The sequence below is a fragment of the Epinephelus lanceolatus genome, chromosome 1 (assembly GCF_041903045.1).
Source record: "Epinephelus lanceolatus isolate andai-2023 chromosome 1, ASM4190304v1, whole genome shotgun sequence".
NCBI lineage: Eukaryota > Metazoa > Chordata > Actinopteri > Perciformes > Serranidae > Epinephelus > Epinephelus lanceolatus.
Genome location: NC_135734.1, coordinates 9472295 through 9488129, shown reverse-complemented (window position 1 = coordinate 9488129; position 15835 = coordinate 9472295). Strand labels below are relative to the sequence as shown.

At 41.1% G+C, this 15835-nt stretch overlaps 1 protein-coding gene across 4 annotated transcripts in view; it reads left to right on the top strand.

Annotated features, from left to right (window-relative positions):
• Positions 1-15835, top strand: part of LOC117257039 (semaphorin-3F-like) — an 86372-nt gene that overhangs the window by 62900 nt on the left and 7637 nt on the right. For 2 of the 4 annotated variants that reach the window (XM_033626886.2, XM_033626884.2), the window contains 9 exons: positions 1230-1349; positions 1613-1752; positions 2892-3006; positions 11189-11258; positions 11384-11528; positions 11773-11995; positions 13100-13188; positions 13387-13428; positions 15098-15255. In XM_033626886.2, the coding sequence (XP_033482777.2) occupies positions 1230-1349; positions 1613-1752; positions 2892-3006; positions 11189-11258; positions 11384-11528; positions 11773-11995; positions 13100-13188; positions 13387-13428; positions 15098-15255 (1102 nt within the window). Of the gene's footprint in view, positions 1-1229; positions 1350-1612; positions 1753-2891; positions 3007-11188; positions 11259-11383; positions 11529-11772; positions 11996-13099; positions 13189-13386; positions 13429-15097; positions 15258-15835 lie in introns of all 4 variants that reach the window. The other 2 variants (XM_078172692.1, XM_078172642.1) reach the window with 1 other exon arrangement.

Genomic DNA, 15835 nt, shown 5'->3' with positions numbered 1-15835 from the left:
TCCTCTGAAGTAACTCTGAGACTACATAGGCCTACATATATATTTATTTTTTTTATTATACTTTTTAGCTTTTAAGGAAAAAAATAAAATAAAATATGAATAAATATAAATTTGCTACTCTTCCAATATATATATACATGGATGTATATAGATACATAGATGTATTCGAAGAGTTGCGAAGACTAGTGATAAGTCTGCCCCTTGAGTGCTGCAGGAATGGAGACACAGAAATGAGTTAGCATTTTTGCACTTACAGTTCCTTGTTTCAAACTCAGTGGTTGTTTTTAATATGTTTTTGGGTAGATGCCAGAAATAAGGTCTGTGGGTTAACACAAGGTCAAGAGATTTTTTTGTTCTACAACATTGTTACTTACTTACTTAAGACCCCAGCCTGAATTTTAGGCTTCAATATGTCTTAAAAAGGTGATTGCTAGCAAGTGGCTAAATGAGACGTCATCAAGCCAGCACAGCTTCTTAACAGTCTTGTTGTGGTTACAACGCTGTAATGTCATGTGTCCACTGAGTAGTTCATTTACAGCCTAACATTAGCTTTTTACCCCTAGCGACTGCATTTAGGCTTCAAAAATCATAAACAGGGGTGTTCATTTGTGAATATTTTCTTGCTGAACAAAATGTGTAAATATCATAAACATTTGCTTTCAACTGCTTCTGCAACAAACCAAAATCCAATGAAAAAATCCCATAGGCTTTTTGACGCTGCAGCAAGGGCAACACTAACCTCCACGTCACCTCACAGAAAAACTCTATTGTAAACTACATCATGTACAATGCTAGAATATAAAGCTTAACAGGCATAACAAATAGCCCAAGGGTGACAAGGCTTGGCTAATAATCAATGGAATGCTGTTTTTTTTCTTCTTCTGTAAATTAGACTATTGAAAGTACATCATCCTTTGCAGAAAGCTTTCTAACAAATTACAGTTACGTCATCAGTTCCTTTCTCGTAACTTTTTAGAAACTATTGGGGGTTGACCACTAGCATCTTGAGTGGCAGTATCATCCTTATCACTTTGTGTCGAAATGAGATAATTGTGTAGATGATAACTTTGTTGAGCTGGGCTTCTGTATTGTGGAATAAAGAGTCCTCAGATGTTGGCTTCTAAATATAAATTTTGAAATAAAAGCCTTGGTGTGTTGTGCCAAGGGCGGTGCTGGAATGTCAGAGTCAAGGAATTTCACTAAACTGAGCTGTTTTCTCTCTTTCTCAGATGGTGAACTGTACGCTGGGGTCTATGTTGACTTTATGGGAACAGACTCTGCCATTTTCCGTACTTTGGGAACAAAGACTGCCATGCGAACAGATCAGTACAACTCCAGATGGTTAAACGGTAAATGTCCTATTTAGCCTATAAATGATACATCAGGCTTTCATCCAGCTTGTGAAGCCTTCCTGCATGGTTTTTCAATATACGACGAAAAAACAGGGTTCCAAATGTATGGCTGAAATGAAAAGATTTTGGTGTTAACATGTGTTTAGAGTCCCTCAACAAGTGATAAACAGGAAACGCTGATAGTTTTGAAAAGATTTCAGCCAGATGCTTTCCCAAATTCATTCTCTGCCTAAACATCTCACTGCCTCTTCTCCCCACAGACCCCACTTTCATCCATGTACACCTCATCCCTGACAGCGCAGAGAGAAATGACGACAAGCTGTATTTCTTCTTTCGGGAGAAATCCTCCGAGATGGGCCAGAGTCCTGTGACCCAGTCGCGTATAGGACGCATCTGCCTGGTGTGTACACAGCGAGAAGCATGTTTGTTTTTGGGTGTAAACATAATGAAAAGAAAACCTGCATCGATATGGAAAACAGGCTGGAGGCTCCTGAGGCAATCCAGTATTTGGCCAACGCTGACGTGCTGGAATCCACATGTGTCTTTAACCTTCCTGTGTACAATGCTTCCCTCTGTCTGGGAGGTCGCCCTCTGACTTCTGACCCTGTGATCTTCTGACCTCTTCTCCCTGGTAGTCCTAAAACACTTGAAGCTTTTAGTGTACATGGCAGCAAAGAAAAAAACCTTTCTTTTAGAGTCCGTCTCACTTAAAGTAGACTTCCTCCACAGTGAGCCAAGCAACAAAACAAATAACAACAAAAGTCTCTGGAGAGCTCATGAGGCAACTTTTGGTGTTTATGCAGTGTGAGTGTGAGTGTACACATTCCCTTATGGTTTTGCGTGCATATATAAGTGTTACAGTGGGGTGTGTGAGCACGGGTGTAAGTGAGAAAATGTGCTGTACGTGTGCTCGTCGCCTCAGCTGTTCACCTTTTGTAATTATTTGAGGAGGTCAGGTGCTGACCCGGCACACAAACACTCGTCCCCCTCTCAGCAGCCTCCAGAGACCCGGTCCTGTCATTCTTACTTGCCACACATCTGGATACTCTTACTGCCACTCTCTGCACCCTGCATACCACCAAAAATACACTCTGCCACATACTGTAGTCACACTGGAAATTAGAAAAACACTTCAACTCCCAAAATGGGATTCATCAGAAGTGCATGAGGAATCAGAAGCTTACATCCACCCTTTAAAATGAAATATTAAAATATACATGCTTTCTCATCAGCTTTCGCTAAAGATACTGATTATGGAGGAATTTAAAGCACATACTGGTCTCAGCTCTTTCTTACTGGGATAGATCCTGGCCTCGCTCCACCACAGATGGAAGAGTCTAAATAGGAGGAGACAGTGTTTACCATCTCACCACTCCCCACCCCTTCCTTTTAGCTTCCTGGCTTTGCAAACCAACATGTACTGTATAGTGTGTGTGGGTGGCTCCACCTGGGTTTGTTTTTATTAGGAAGACAGAGTAGGATGTGAGTTTGAGCGAGTGATGGGGAAACTGTTTCCTGTCTCCACCCTCTCCAATACAGAACGATGATGGAGGCCACTGCTGTCTGGTTAACAAGTGGAGCACCTTCCTGAAGGCCAGGCTCATCTGCTCAGTGCCCGGCACCGACGGCATGGAGACGCACTTTGATGAGCTGCGTAAGTACAAAAATCTTCGCACCTGCACATGGAGATAACGCTGTGGTCTCTTTCAATATTTTCAATTGGCCTGGTGATCTGTAGAATAATTGGTGTGGTTGGGGGGTGTTGTAGATATTTCGTTGTCAATCACATATGCTGTCAGCCCTGTGATGCCTTTTCCTTTTGCTTCACTGCTCTTTTGCCAGATTACATCTAACACATCTATCCTTAAACCTACTGACTATTGCTATTATTAGATAATCTGCAGATTATTTTCTCTATTAACTGAGTAATCATTTGGTCTTTAAAATGTTAAATTGCTAGTTTTATCTACTACTTTTATCAACACCCACAATATTTAGGAAGGCATCATATTTTTGCAAGTAAAACATTTAAATAGATTTAAATAGAAGGTTTCTACTTGAATATTTTTACATGCTTTAATTGTTGAAAAACACTTTAGTTTCCTCATACTATCTGTGCTCCAACATCTGTGTTCACCCTTTGTTTGAGAAGACTATGTTTAGCACATTTCTCTTTATTTCTCTCTGGTCTCTGCATCGTTACTGGCAGCCAGGTAATGACAGTAACGAACAATAGTGGCGTTTATTTACTGTGAAAAATGATCAATACAAGCTTCTGAACACAACCTGTCCCTGGACAGGTCCTCAGACCATCACAGGGCTGACACATAGAGATAGACACCTATGGCCAATTTAGAGTCCCCCTGGGAGAACATGGTACTCCACACAGAGGCGCTCCCCCACCCCAGGGTTTGAACCGGGAGCTCTCTTCCTGTGAGGCAACAATTCTAACCACTACACCACTGAGCCGCCCACTTTGGTTACTTACTGTAAGACAAAATACTGAAAAGCAGCAAGTCTCTTTTAAATATTAAAACATTTTGTCAATCTGTGATATGTTATAGCAAAATTTGTTTTAACACTGAAATACTACTTTTTGTAGTATAACACTACTTAGTTTTTATTTTATTTCATTATTAGTCAAGTACTTTTGTCACAGCCTGTTTGAAAGAAATCTCTTCTTTGGCATTTAATCATTTTGACAGTAGGTATTGAATGGCAAAGAAAAAATACAAAAAATGACATGGATTTATTTCAGACATATTCATTTTCAGGTTCTTGTCATGTATGATAACATATAAAATATTAAGTAGAGAATAGTCTACTGCAGGGTCTGTTTCCACTGCAGCACCTGCCAGGAGTGTGCTTGTGCAAACACGCGCACGCACACACACACACACACACACACACACACACACACACCAGCTCTCAGTCCTTGGCCCATATAGCAGCCCACTCCCATCACCTGGCCCGTACTGCATACTGTAATGAAAATGACACTCATAATCCCACCACTGTAGTTGTCTTTCAAGATGTCTTAAACAAAAGTGTCTGTTTTTTATGTGTGTAAAGGGGGTGGCCCGATGGTGGGCAGATCAGATCACCAAGCAGGAATGTCTGTGAGTGTGAGACTATTAGCCTCTCCAGGGGAAGCTCTTTCTCTTTCTGTCTCACTGGTTTAAAATAGAGCCAAATAGTGATAGGGGACTGATGCGTGAGACAACTGTTGCTCTTGAACTAATCTCAAGAATGAAAAAAGCCATGCCTGTTGAATCTGATGATCGTTTTTTGTCTCTTTATCTCCCTGACACTCATTTTATCTCAACCTGCCTGCAGTTCTAAAAGCACTGCTTTGTTTTTACAGGTGACATTTATTTTATCCCTCTTTGAACAACTAAAAGAGTGACACACACTTGAAAACACTGTGGCCTTTTCGTGTGTGCAGCCACTTCACCAGAATGATGTGAGAGCTGTTCTGAGTGTGAATGGGCCCACTTTGCCTTTACAAATGAGGATTCTGTCTTTACTGGTCAGGTCAGTGTTGACATGGGCGTGCAGCGTAGAGTGGTTCTGTGACAGAGTTGGAGAGTCGTCAGTGTTTGGCGCTGGTGATGATTTTACGGATATTGCTTGAGTATGGCTGTAAATGTGTAGTGGAACAGGCTAGTGAATGACCGAGAACAGGCATGACAGGGTAGACATGCCCATAGAGAAGACTACATGTCAGTTTGCAGAGCAGCCATCCCTGCCAAGGACTCCTAGAGGGGACAGTAAATTGGATATGACTGAGTTTCATGTTAATAGCTTCACATGTCACATGTCTGAGACTTTGTGTTTACAGCGGGAAGTGGAAGATTTTAGGATTTCTCAAGGGCAAATTTATCTTTAACTATTACCCATTAAGTGCACATTGGATTTAGGTCATTAAAGGACTAGTTGACCATTTCGAGAACCACACATAGCAGTCTTCCCATTCTTGAAGAGAGTAAGATAAGAAGGTACCACTTTAATGACTGTACACTCAATATAAAGCTACAGCCAGGAGACAATTATCCTATCTTAGCGTAGCTTACCTTAGCTTAAAAGAAAGACTGGAGCCAGAGGAAACACCTGGCCAGTCCAAATTAACAAGATCAACCTACCAGCATGTCTAAAGCTCAATAATTGCCATGTTATACTGTATAGCCTATGTTTAAAAATTACAAGAGTTGCCAGGATTCCAGTGCCAAGAAATATTCCTGCATATGAGCTCTCACACTTGTTGAACTTTAAGGTGTTGAAAAGCAGATGTATTGCCTTTGGACAGGGCAAAGTTAGCTATTTTACCCTGTTTCCAGTATGTTAAGATTTATAGCACTTTATAGCCTACTCGCTGTCTTGCTGAAAATTAGAAGATTTTGAAGTCTCTTGTGACTTTGTGTTCAGTATGAATCTACTGCCAGGAGACAGTTAGCTTAGCTTAGCTTAGCTTAGCATTAAGACTGGAACCAGAGGAAAGAGCTGGCCAGGTCAAAGCATGTCTAAAGCTCTCTAATAAATACGTTATATTGCATTTGGTTTGTTTAAACTGTCCAAAAACCAGTATTCCAGCGCTAGTTGTTACCCGGTTTCCACTATTTATGCTAAGCTAAGCTAATTGGCTCTAGGTTCGTAATTACTTTACAGATATGAGGGTAGTATTAAAAAAGACTAATTGGATGTTTTGAGAAATTATTCGCTGTCTAGCTGAAAGTTAGAAAATTGATAAGACTCTTGTGACTTTGTGTTCAATATAAATGTACTGCCAGCAGACAGTTAGCTTAGCTTAGCTTAGCTTAGCTTAGCATAAAGACTGAAGCCAGGGGAAAACGCTGGCCAAATTCAACAAAATCATCCTGCAGCACCTCTAAAGCTCACTAAGTATTATGGTATACTGTAGCTAGGCTAGCTATTTTACCCTGTTTCTAGTACTTATGCTAAGCTAAGCTAACTGGCCGCTGGCTGTAGCTTCATAATTGCTAGATGCAGATTTTAAGGGTTATATCAACCTTCTCATCAAACTCTTGCCAAGAAAGCCTATATGCATGTTTCCCCAAAATGTTTAAAGCCAGGATAAGTTAGGAAAACGCAGTTAGCCATGCTTGAGTAAGCAGATTCTTAAACTTTTTCCCTTTCTTTAAGAGTTTTAATAAAACCACTCTACAGGCACTGAGAAGTTTGTTGAAATATCAAGACCAGCTGTGTTCTTGGTGTAGTGGTCTTGTGTAGAAAGACATTATGGCAAAGCACGCCTGAGACCTGGGGAGTTTTTACAGTTGGAATATGCAGCACTTATTGGCTCTACCTGACATCTTGGACCTAAATGACCCACAGTGATTGAAAACACAGTGCTAAAATGATTTTTTACTCAATAACATACAGAAATTGGAAGGAGCTCCTGCATCTTAGACGTGGAGCACTTTAAAACAAGTCTATACTAGAGATAAAATGGCTGAGCAAGAGCAAAAGAGGGACAGAAGGGGAGACACTTCGAGGAATGGACAGCAGACTTTAAAAAAGACAAAACAACCAAGGTAGAAAATGAAATATTTTTTTAGGAAATGGGATGTACAGCAGCTGAGATTTTATTGCCATACAATTATAGAACAAGAGGTTGTGGGATATGGATCCTTTCAGAGCTGTTATTAACACATGATATCCCCTGGAGCTAAATCATCATTGCCCTGTCAGGATAGCTTTTATTGCAAATCATATAGTGCCTATTTTTCCATGATTTCCTTAAGGCGTGATCTGTATTGAGCGACTGTATGCCATCCATGATAGCCCTATCTTGGCCTCAGAGGCGTCTTGTCTGTATACGCAGAGTGACGCGTTCTTGCGTGCAAAATGCTCTTTTCTGCAGCACAACAGCTGTATGTCATGACAAGGATCATCTGTTGTGTGACACCCATGGCAGCCCGTCGTGCTGCGTCCATGCTAACCCATGACCGTTCCACTACTCCGGCTGTGGCAGCTGTGGAAGATGGCACGGTGGTGTGTGTGAGTGTGTGTGTATGGGTGTGACTTTGGGGGATTCGGTACTGAGAAATAAGGACAATGTGCCTGCTATCTCTCAGCTTTATCCTTTTCTCCAGGAATGAGCTCACGGTTGTAGACAGTCCCCAGAGGAAGGCTTGACTGTACAAACTCACTAATGTGGACAGGACCAGAGCCCAGCAGTTCAGATTCAAACACAATGCTTACCCCGTCCATGTATCATTCTGTCTGCATAGCAGCCTGACAGCTAATTTCTCATGCTGGTCTATACGGGACTGGCAGTGCATAAATCTGAATTAGTATACTTTTTCTTTTTGCATCGATCAGTTCACCTTCTGTTTCCACACTTTCCAACCACTAATAGTCATATTTTTAGCTTAATCCTTCCATCCTCGCTTGTTGACTCTCTCACTAATCACGTCTTTAGTCCACGGTCATTCCCCTGCGCAACTAGGTTGGATGCACATTCCGCGTTTTGTGCCGAAGGCCCTTGTCCTATTGTTGGCAGTGTACATGCCTCCTGGGACTTGTATTTAGGTCAGGTACAGAACGGCAGTGAGACTTATCACCTATCACATGTTTAGCTCATCTTTATTTGTTGCTATGGACCTTTCAGATCAGCAAAAGGATTATGTGTATCAGGAAGTGTCCAATGTCAGAGCTCTGTAGGACAGAGTTTGTGAACGTTTGTGATTTAGAGACCTCCAGAATTGGCTTATGAGTACATGATGCAATTCTCTTTCGGGAAAGAAGAGATATTTCCTTTCCCTTGAAATAGACGACATGAACTATGGACGCAGGAAGAGGAGAATCCCTGCTCATTGTTTTTAAATGTCCTGTCTCCTTGGAGCAGTCTCAGGTGGTTCAGCAATCACGTAGTTCCAGTCTAGACTGTAGAGAGCCAGGCTGTTTGATTTCTCAGCTCTGCTGTTAAATAGCACTTGGATTTGATTGCTTTGTTGAGGTTAGGTGATAAAGCCTCTCAAGATTCAGTTATGATGTATTATCTTGTCAATAAAACTTTCACCTTCTGTGTCCTTCCTGAGGCCATCATTCAGTTTTCTGTTGCACAAAGTCGACTGCTGTGATTTTACACCTACTGTTTCCGTCGGCAGGATATGAGAATGGCAGGAGGGCTGTTTGGATGGAGGAGACTCACTTTTTTGCCTTTTGTTATTTCTATCAGACTGATAGTCTGTTAGTCTGTTTCTAGCAAAGAATGTATAAAAGAAGGATGTAACCTTTGGGTCTCGAAAGTGAAGCCAATACTAAAGCACCGTAACCCTGCATTCTTTCTAATAGCCAGCAGGGGGCAACTCCATTGATTACAGAAAGAGGTCTGATTGTACTTAAGTCCATGAGGAAATAACCTGACTTATCATTAGATTCATGAAACCAGTAAACCTTTTCCTAGTTAATGTCCCAACCACTAAATTCAAGTCTTCTTAAATAAGCAGAATTTTCATTTTAAAAAGTTTCGTTCCATTTAAAGTGAAATAGACAATAAACCAGGGAATGCTTTTGTGCGTGGCTACTTTGTGATTGACTAATGGCTATCAAAGAAAGGTATCTTCATACAACAGTTCTTATAACACTTAACGAATCAGTGAATTAGCACCTTTAACATAAAGTTACACACACTAAGTAATGTCACTTTGCTTAGATTTAGGAAAGTAAAGTTAAATAGTTTAGGTTTAGGAAAAGAAACATTGTTGAATGTGACATACTTGACATAAAGTAATGTATTGTATTGTACATTACGTAACAACATACCTCAAATTAATTAAAAGTTCACTTGGTTTTACACAGGACACAAACACCGGTCTGCTGGGGAAGGTGTTTGATATTCACCACTCCAACCTTTCTCCTTACGCAGACTTTCACTCTTTATGCTACTAACTCTTACATGCCTGTCAGCCATAGACTGTGAAGACTGTATAGACTGTAAGCACTTTGGGGTTGCATTTTTGATGTATGAAAGGCGCTATATAAATAAAGTTTGATTGATTGATTGATTCTGTGCAGAGTTTGCATTTTCTCTCTGTGTCATTGTGGGTTTTCTCCAGGTACCCCAGCTTCATCCCACAATCCAAAGACATGGAGGTTAGGTTAACTGGTGACTCTTAAATTGGCTGTAGGTGTGAATGTGAGCTCGAATGGATTTCGGTCTCTATGTGTCAACCCTGTGATAGTCTGGCAACTTGTTCAGGGTGTACCCCACCTCTTGCCCAAAATCAGCTGGGATAGGCTCTAGCCCCCTCTCGGCCACCAACAGAATAAACAGTCATGGGAAAAAAATGAATGAATGTACTTTAGTTTCTAACCAAATACCTGCAAAATGAATGAAATTCCCATGAGCCTCAGCTGTGGTTAGTGCTAATTAACAAATATTAGTATGCTAACACGCAAAATTAAAATGTTTAACACAGTAAACATTGTACTTTTTAAACAGCATAGCAACATTGCCATTATGAGCATGTTAGCGTGCTGACATTAGCATTTAGCTCAAAGAACCACTGTACCAGAGCTTAGATTCTCTGCCCGAGCCCGAGCCCGACCCGACCCGGCCCGCGGGCACAAGCCAGGTCGGGCTGGGAGCCCCCCTCCCTCTGACGGGCCCAGGCCAGGCCCGGTCAGATATGACGTTTTTTTTTTTTTTTTTAAAGCTATGATTTGATAATGTTATAGGCTATGTATTGTAGCGACCCTGCAGTAAATGTTCTGTTATAATGTCAGTGTTCTGTGAGTTAATGGCATGTTTGGGATTGAATGAGGTGCGGGGTGCGAGTGTGACAGGGATGAGGAGGGCTGTGTGAGTGCACGTGCTGGTGTGTGTATGAGCTGGAGGAGAGAGCAGGAGTGCACAGATGGAGTTACAGCTAAGTTGCTGTTTGTTGGTTGTTTTGGCGTGGTTACGGCCAACAGTAACCTGTACTGTTCAGTAATAAACGGTGGTTTAATTGCCGAATAAGTGCGTCATCCTTTCCACATGTCCTGGCGGATGCTACAGTATTATAAAAAATAAAATTAAACCACACTTTGTATGACACATAAAGTTACAACAAACTTAGTTACAATGTTGCAACATTGTGCACTCACAGCCCTTCACCACCTGGATCCTAAAATAAACACCTGTTTTATTACATAATCATGCTTCCGTGTTGCCCATTCATTAAGAGCCTATGTTTCTGTCATTCAAATAACAAGACTTGTGGTTTAATACTCTTAATTATAACAGCCAACTTATTGAAAAATGTCGGGTTTAAATTGGGCTCGGGCCCATAATTACAGTTAATTGGACGGGCTGGGCTGGTCCCGGACATAACGTGCATGGGCTCAGGCCGGGTCGGGCTGGATTTTTTGGGCCCGATCTAAGCTCTACACTCAAGTATAGCCTAACAGAGTTAGATCTTGTCATTAACTATTGTGGCCAAGCTGAAGGCAATAAATAAACCACATTCACATTTAATAAGCAGCACAAAAATTCTCACATGAACCCTTGACCTTTTCCCCTTTGATTCAATTATGACTTCAAGGGACTCTCACAGAACATCAAGACACAACACAAGATCCCACTTTGCTCATTATCTAAATCCAATAGTGAGTTCCATGTGTTTTCAACAAAAATGAAGTTTCAGCTTCTTTGTAAGGGCATCACTCCTTTCAAGGGTTAGTAACCTAAATGTCCCTCTGGCTGAGAGAGGCTGGATTGACTAAGAAGCTGTGTAAATATTAGTAAAGAAGAGTTTGTGCTGTGGAGCGTGATGTTTCCTTCAACCATTATGTTTGCAGTGATGTGATTTATTTTTATTCTCTTACAGGAGACGTTTATATACAGCCAACACAAGACACAAAAAATCCTGTGATATATGGCGTCTTCTCCGTCTCTGGGTAAGTGCACACTAACCCCTGTAATAAGCCCTGTTTTAAGATAGATTTTCCAAGTTGTTGATATTTTCATTATTTTGCGAGATACATTTTCCTGACCCCTCTCTTTCTTTACTTTCTACTTAAAGCTCTGTCTTCAAAGGCTCAGCAGTTTGTGTCTACTCCATGGCAGACATCCGCATGGTCTTCAACGGACCCTTCGCCCACAAGGAGGGTCCCAATTACCAGTGGGTGGCCTACACTGGGAAGATCCCCTACCCTCGACCCGGCACGGTAAGTTTCAAATCCACACTGACCCCACACATGAATCCCACAGCAAGCTGGCATAACAGCTCCTCTCTGACTCAGACCTCAAATAGAAACCATGTGAACAAGATGCAGGCATCAGCATAACCAAACTCAGAATGCTACTGCAAGACAGGCTCCAAAATATGCTTCTTTTTATGTGATTATGTCAATTATATTTCATGGGTTTTGACCTGAGCTCAGAATGTTAATGTTAGTGTTTGTCTTTCAGTGCCCTGGAGGTACATTCACCCCTAACATGAAGTCCACTAAGGACTATCCAGATGAAGTGATTAACTTCATGAGGAATCACCCTGCCATGTACAATGCTGTGTACCCGATACACAAGCGCCCCCTGGTGGTTCGGACCAATGTGGACTATGAGTTCACCACCATCACTGTGGACCAGGTGACAGCTGCAGACGGCAACTATGAGGTGCTCTTCTTAGGAACCGGTGAGTGTTTTGTAATGTGTTTGATTTAGTTTGATTGAAAGAGGGAAGGAGCCAAATCTCTGCTATTTGTCTGCTTCTGAAATCATCATTACTTTTTAAGTGACTTAACATGTACATGATGTCAGTCTGAACCCATGAACCCCTTTAAACAGAGTCAGAATGGTGAATGACAGTGTCAGTGAGATGCTGAATAATGGAGAAAAAAAATCCCCCCATGGAAATAAATCCCATGTAAGTGGAGGGCTTGTCTCCCTGCAGTCATTTATCATTAAGAGAAAAACATTCTTGCCTTTTGTGCTTGAGTGGAAATTTAACCAATCAAAAGGTTTGTACCTCACTCTTTTCACATGAAGTAAACAACAGGAGATTTGTACCTGGAGGGCAGGGGTGGATCAACAGCAGGAGGCAGAGAAAATAAATAGTGGGTAGGGAGAAGAGAAGGAAGGGGGGTACAGTTAGGACATCCATCACCTTAATCTCACCCACCAGTATAAGACTGTCTGTCTGCATGGCTTGAACCTTTAATAAGGCCCCATGTATAACAGCAGCAGCCACCACACAGGACGCAGCCCTCACATATCGTATATGACGCCTCTTTACTGGCTTCTTTGTTAGACTAATGGGTTTGTGTGCGATGGCGGGCCACTGTGGAGGAATGTGTGTCCTTTCAGCTGCTGTCAGAGGCCGCCATTCAGCAATGCACTGGGGCTCAATGCAGAAGTCATAATAAATCTCAGGTATCCTGCTCACAGGAATGCCTAACTCTTAACAGAAATCAAACATGCCAGGGGAATGTCTTATATGGCATCTAGATGAATAGGGTAAGGCTACAGGGGAGCTAAGGATGACAGAGGAGGTTTGTCATGGTGGCGGCAGTGAGTACACTAAGTGAAACAGAGCTTCACGTCATTGAGGAGAGTTTAAGTGAAGAGAGCCACGAATCAGAGGTGAGGAGTACAGTGGAGCCTGTTGATATGAGGATTATCCCTGGTTGGAGGCTGCTGAGAGAATAAAATGGGAATCCCAAGGGACTGTTGACAGGCGGAGGGATGTGAGGTTGCAGGTATGACAGGTGTGTGTGTGTGTGTGTGTTGTGGTCCGCAGACAAGGGAACAGTTCAGAAGGTCATCGTTCTGCCCAGAGATGACCTGCAGACTGAGGAGCTGGTCCTTGAGGAGGTAGAGGTTTTCAAGGTGAGCTTTCATTTTCTCTTCTTCTACTATATTCATCTAACTTTCTTTGCACTTTCATATTTGTTCTCCCACCCACAGCTTGTCACTTTGTCATAAGTTTATTGTTCTTCGTTACTTGTTTTTTTTTTTTTTTTCATTTTTTCCATCTGCTAGAGAGATAACAAACTGTACCTTCAATGTATTCTTTTCTCTATCAAGGTCCCTACTCCAATTACATCCATGAAGATCTCATCCAAAAGGGTAAGCAAGTGTGTGCAACTGATTTGTTTGATCTTTGCTCACATAAAGAGAAAAGAAACCGTCTTACAAAGAAAGGTTATAAGCCACACATATACAGTTGTTCTTCACTGTTGCTTCCCTTCATAACTAATACGAAAGCTGTAAATCTAAGGAAGACATTGACGAGAGAAAAAAGGACACTAAAAGTTTAGAGTTGTCTTTCACTGTGAATAAAGTACTTGGCCTCTTCTAAATGCTATGACATCACTTCACAGAGAGTTTGTGTTACACACAGCCTGCCAGACTGACAAATTTTTAACAGCTGATCATAAAAAGATGATGGCAACCGGATAGACATGAGCTCAGTATTCTCCCAGATCATCCAGAGTCTGCTGCAGTTTTAGCACAGTGCAGGATTAGGTTTTACACTCATCGCATTACATCTGTCTGGGTTTGTAAGGCAAATAATGGCCAAGAAGATCTGCATCATATAAGCCACTGAAAACCTTTTAGGGTTCACAATAGGGGTGGGCATTATATTGATCATGCTCACTGTATTGCGGCTTGTTCCCAGTGGGATGTATAAAGACACAATATAAAATATATACAGTCACAAAAAGACTGTATATTTGCTTCACAAACATGAAGCATCACACGCTTCACAAACATGAAGCATCACACACACTCCTCCTCCCATCCAGACCACTATTTCCCAGTTGAGGTGTGTTTTTCTATCTTCAGGACTCCAGACCACTACCATTTAGTCACATTTTGCGACCATGGAGCACCTGTAGGACTTGCAAACATTATTAATAAATGACCTGGAGAGCTGTTAGTCCGCTCACATTGAATAAATCCTCATCTTTAATGGTGCTGCTGTAACCGCTAACGGTTGACCGGAAGCTTCAGATTTGCAGCAAAAGTATTAACACTTCCTGCCCAAGACGAACTGGGTTCTTCAGAATAAAAGCACCAGTGGTTCTGCTTTGATTTATTTTATTATAACAATACTTTATTTAACTTCATTGTAGCAGTACTTTATTAAGTTTATTGTAATCTTTTTTCATTTAACTTGATTATAACAGTACTTAACTATATTGTAATTTATTAACTTAACTTTTGCCTTTATTATTATGAGTAGTTTATTTAGTATTTTAGTAGTTTAGAAGAGATTTCAAAATATTGAGATAAATATTGTGTATTGCAATACAGCCTTAAAATATCGCAATATTTTTAATAAACCATATTGCTCATCTCCAATTCACAATTTTGGATAGAAAATTCAGTTACCCAGGCTTGATTGCTCATTGCTGGTATCCCAGATGTTCAGGTCTGAATCTCATGTCTTGAATATTTGTGTCTGAATGTGATCAAGCCAACCAGATTTTTTATGTGGACTTACATTTTGAGATCCAAATTGAGCTTATTGAATTAAAGTTATTTGAAGCTTTTCAGTACTGGACACTTGAATTTGTTAACCCTAAAATTCATATGTAGAATTGAAATAAAGCCTTTCCACTTGAAATTGACTGTAGAAAGTTTTAATAATCTCCGTCATTGCCTTTGATTTGGCTCTGCTTGTTGCAGCTATCCTAAAAACCTCAGGATGTTTTCTCTTTCCCTTATTTTAAAATCAATGTCCTCTAGCGTTGTGTATAATACGATTTTCCATCCTCTTCTCTCTCAACAGCAACAGCTGTATGTGTCATCTGTGATAGGGCTGACTCAGTTGGCTCTCCACCGGTGCGACGTGTACGGTGAGGCCTGTGCTGACTGCTGTCTGGCCAGAGACCCTTACTGTGCCTGGGATGGCAAGTCCTGCTCCAGGTACTCTGCCTCGCAGAAGAGGTGAGCACCAAAAGCAGTGTTAGCATGCACTACACTAACTCCTAACTGACTCAGTTGGTGTGTTGGATAATGCTTTAGACTGCCTGAGTGGCTGACTGGCTGTTTTAATGGCATTGTAATGTATTTTGATATTCTTCATAGTCTTTGGGTAAACTGTGGTTAATTAATAAATACTACTAACTGATACTAATAAATCATATACTTGTGGTATTATTAGTGTAACCAGTAATTGATGTAAATTCACATACTTGTAAGAATGTAATGGGGTGATGGTTTGTGGTTAGATCCATTTGATTCTGATATTTTAAAGGGTAGCTTTGATATTTTTCAATGTGGACCCTTTTTCCCCATGTTTTTGCATCTAAGCGACTAACAGGAACTGCTGTTTTGGAAATTGATCTGGTATTGAGCGAGAAGCCTGCAGCCATCAGAGGTGAAACAGGCTGCAATGTAAACACTCAGGGCAATATACATTGTCAATTTACATCCACTAAAAGTGCTTCTTTTTGCCACTAATAGGCTCAGATTGTTATTCTAAGTGTCTGACAGCATTAGGGAAAGGACTCTACAGAGATAAATC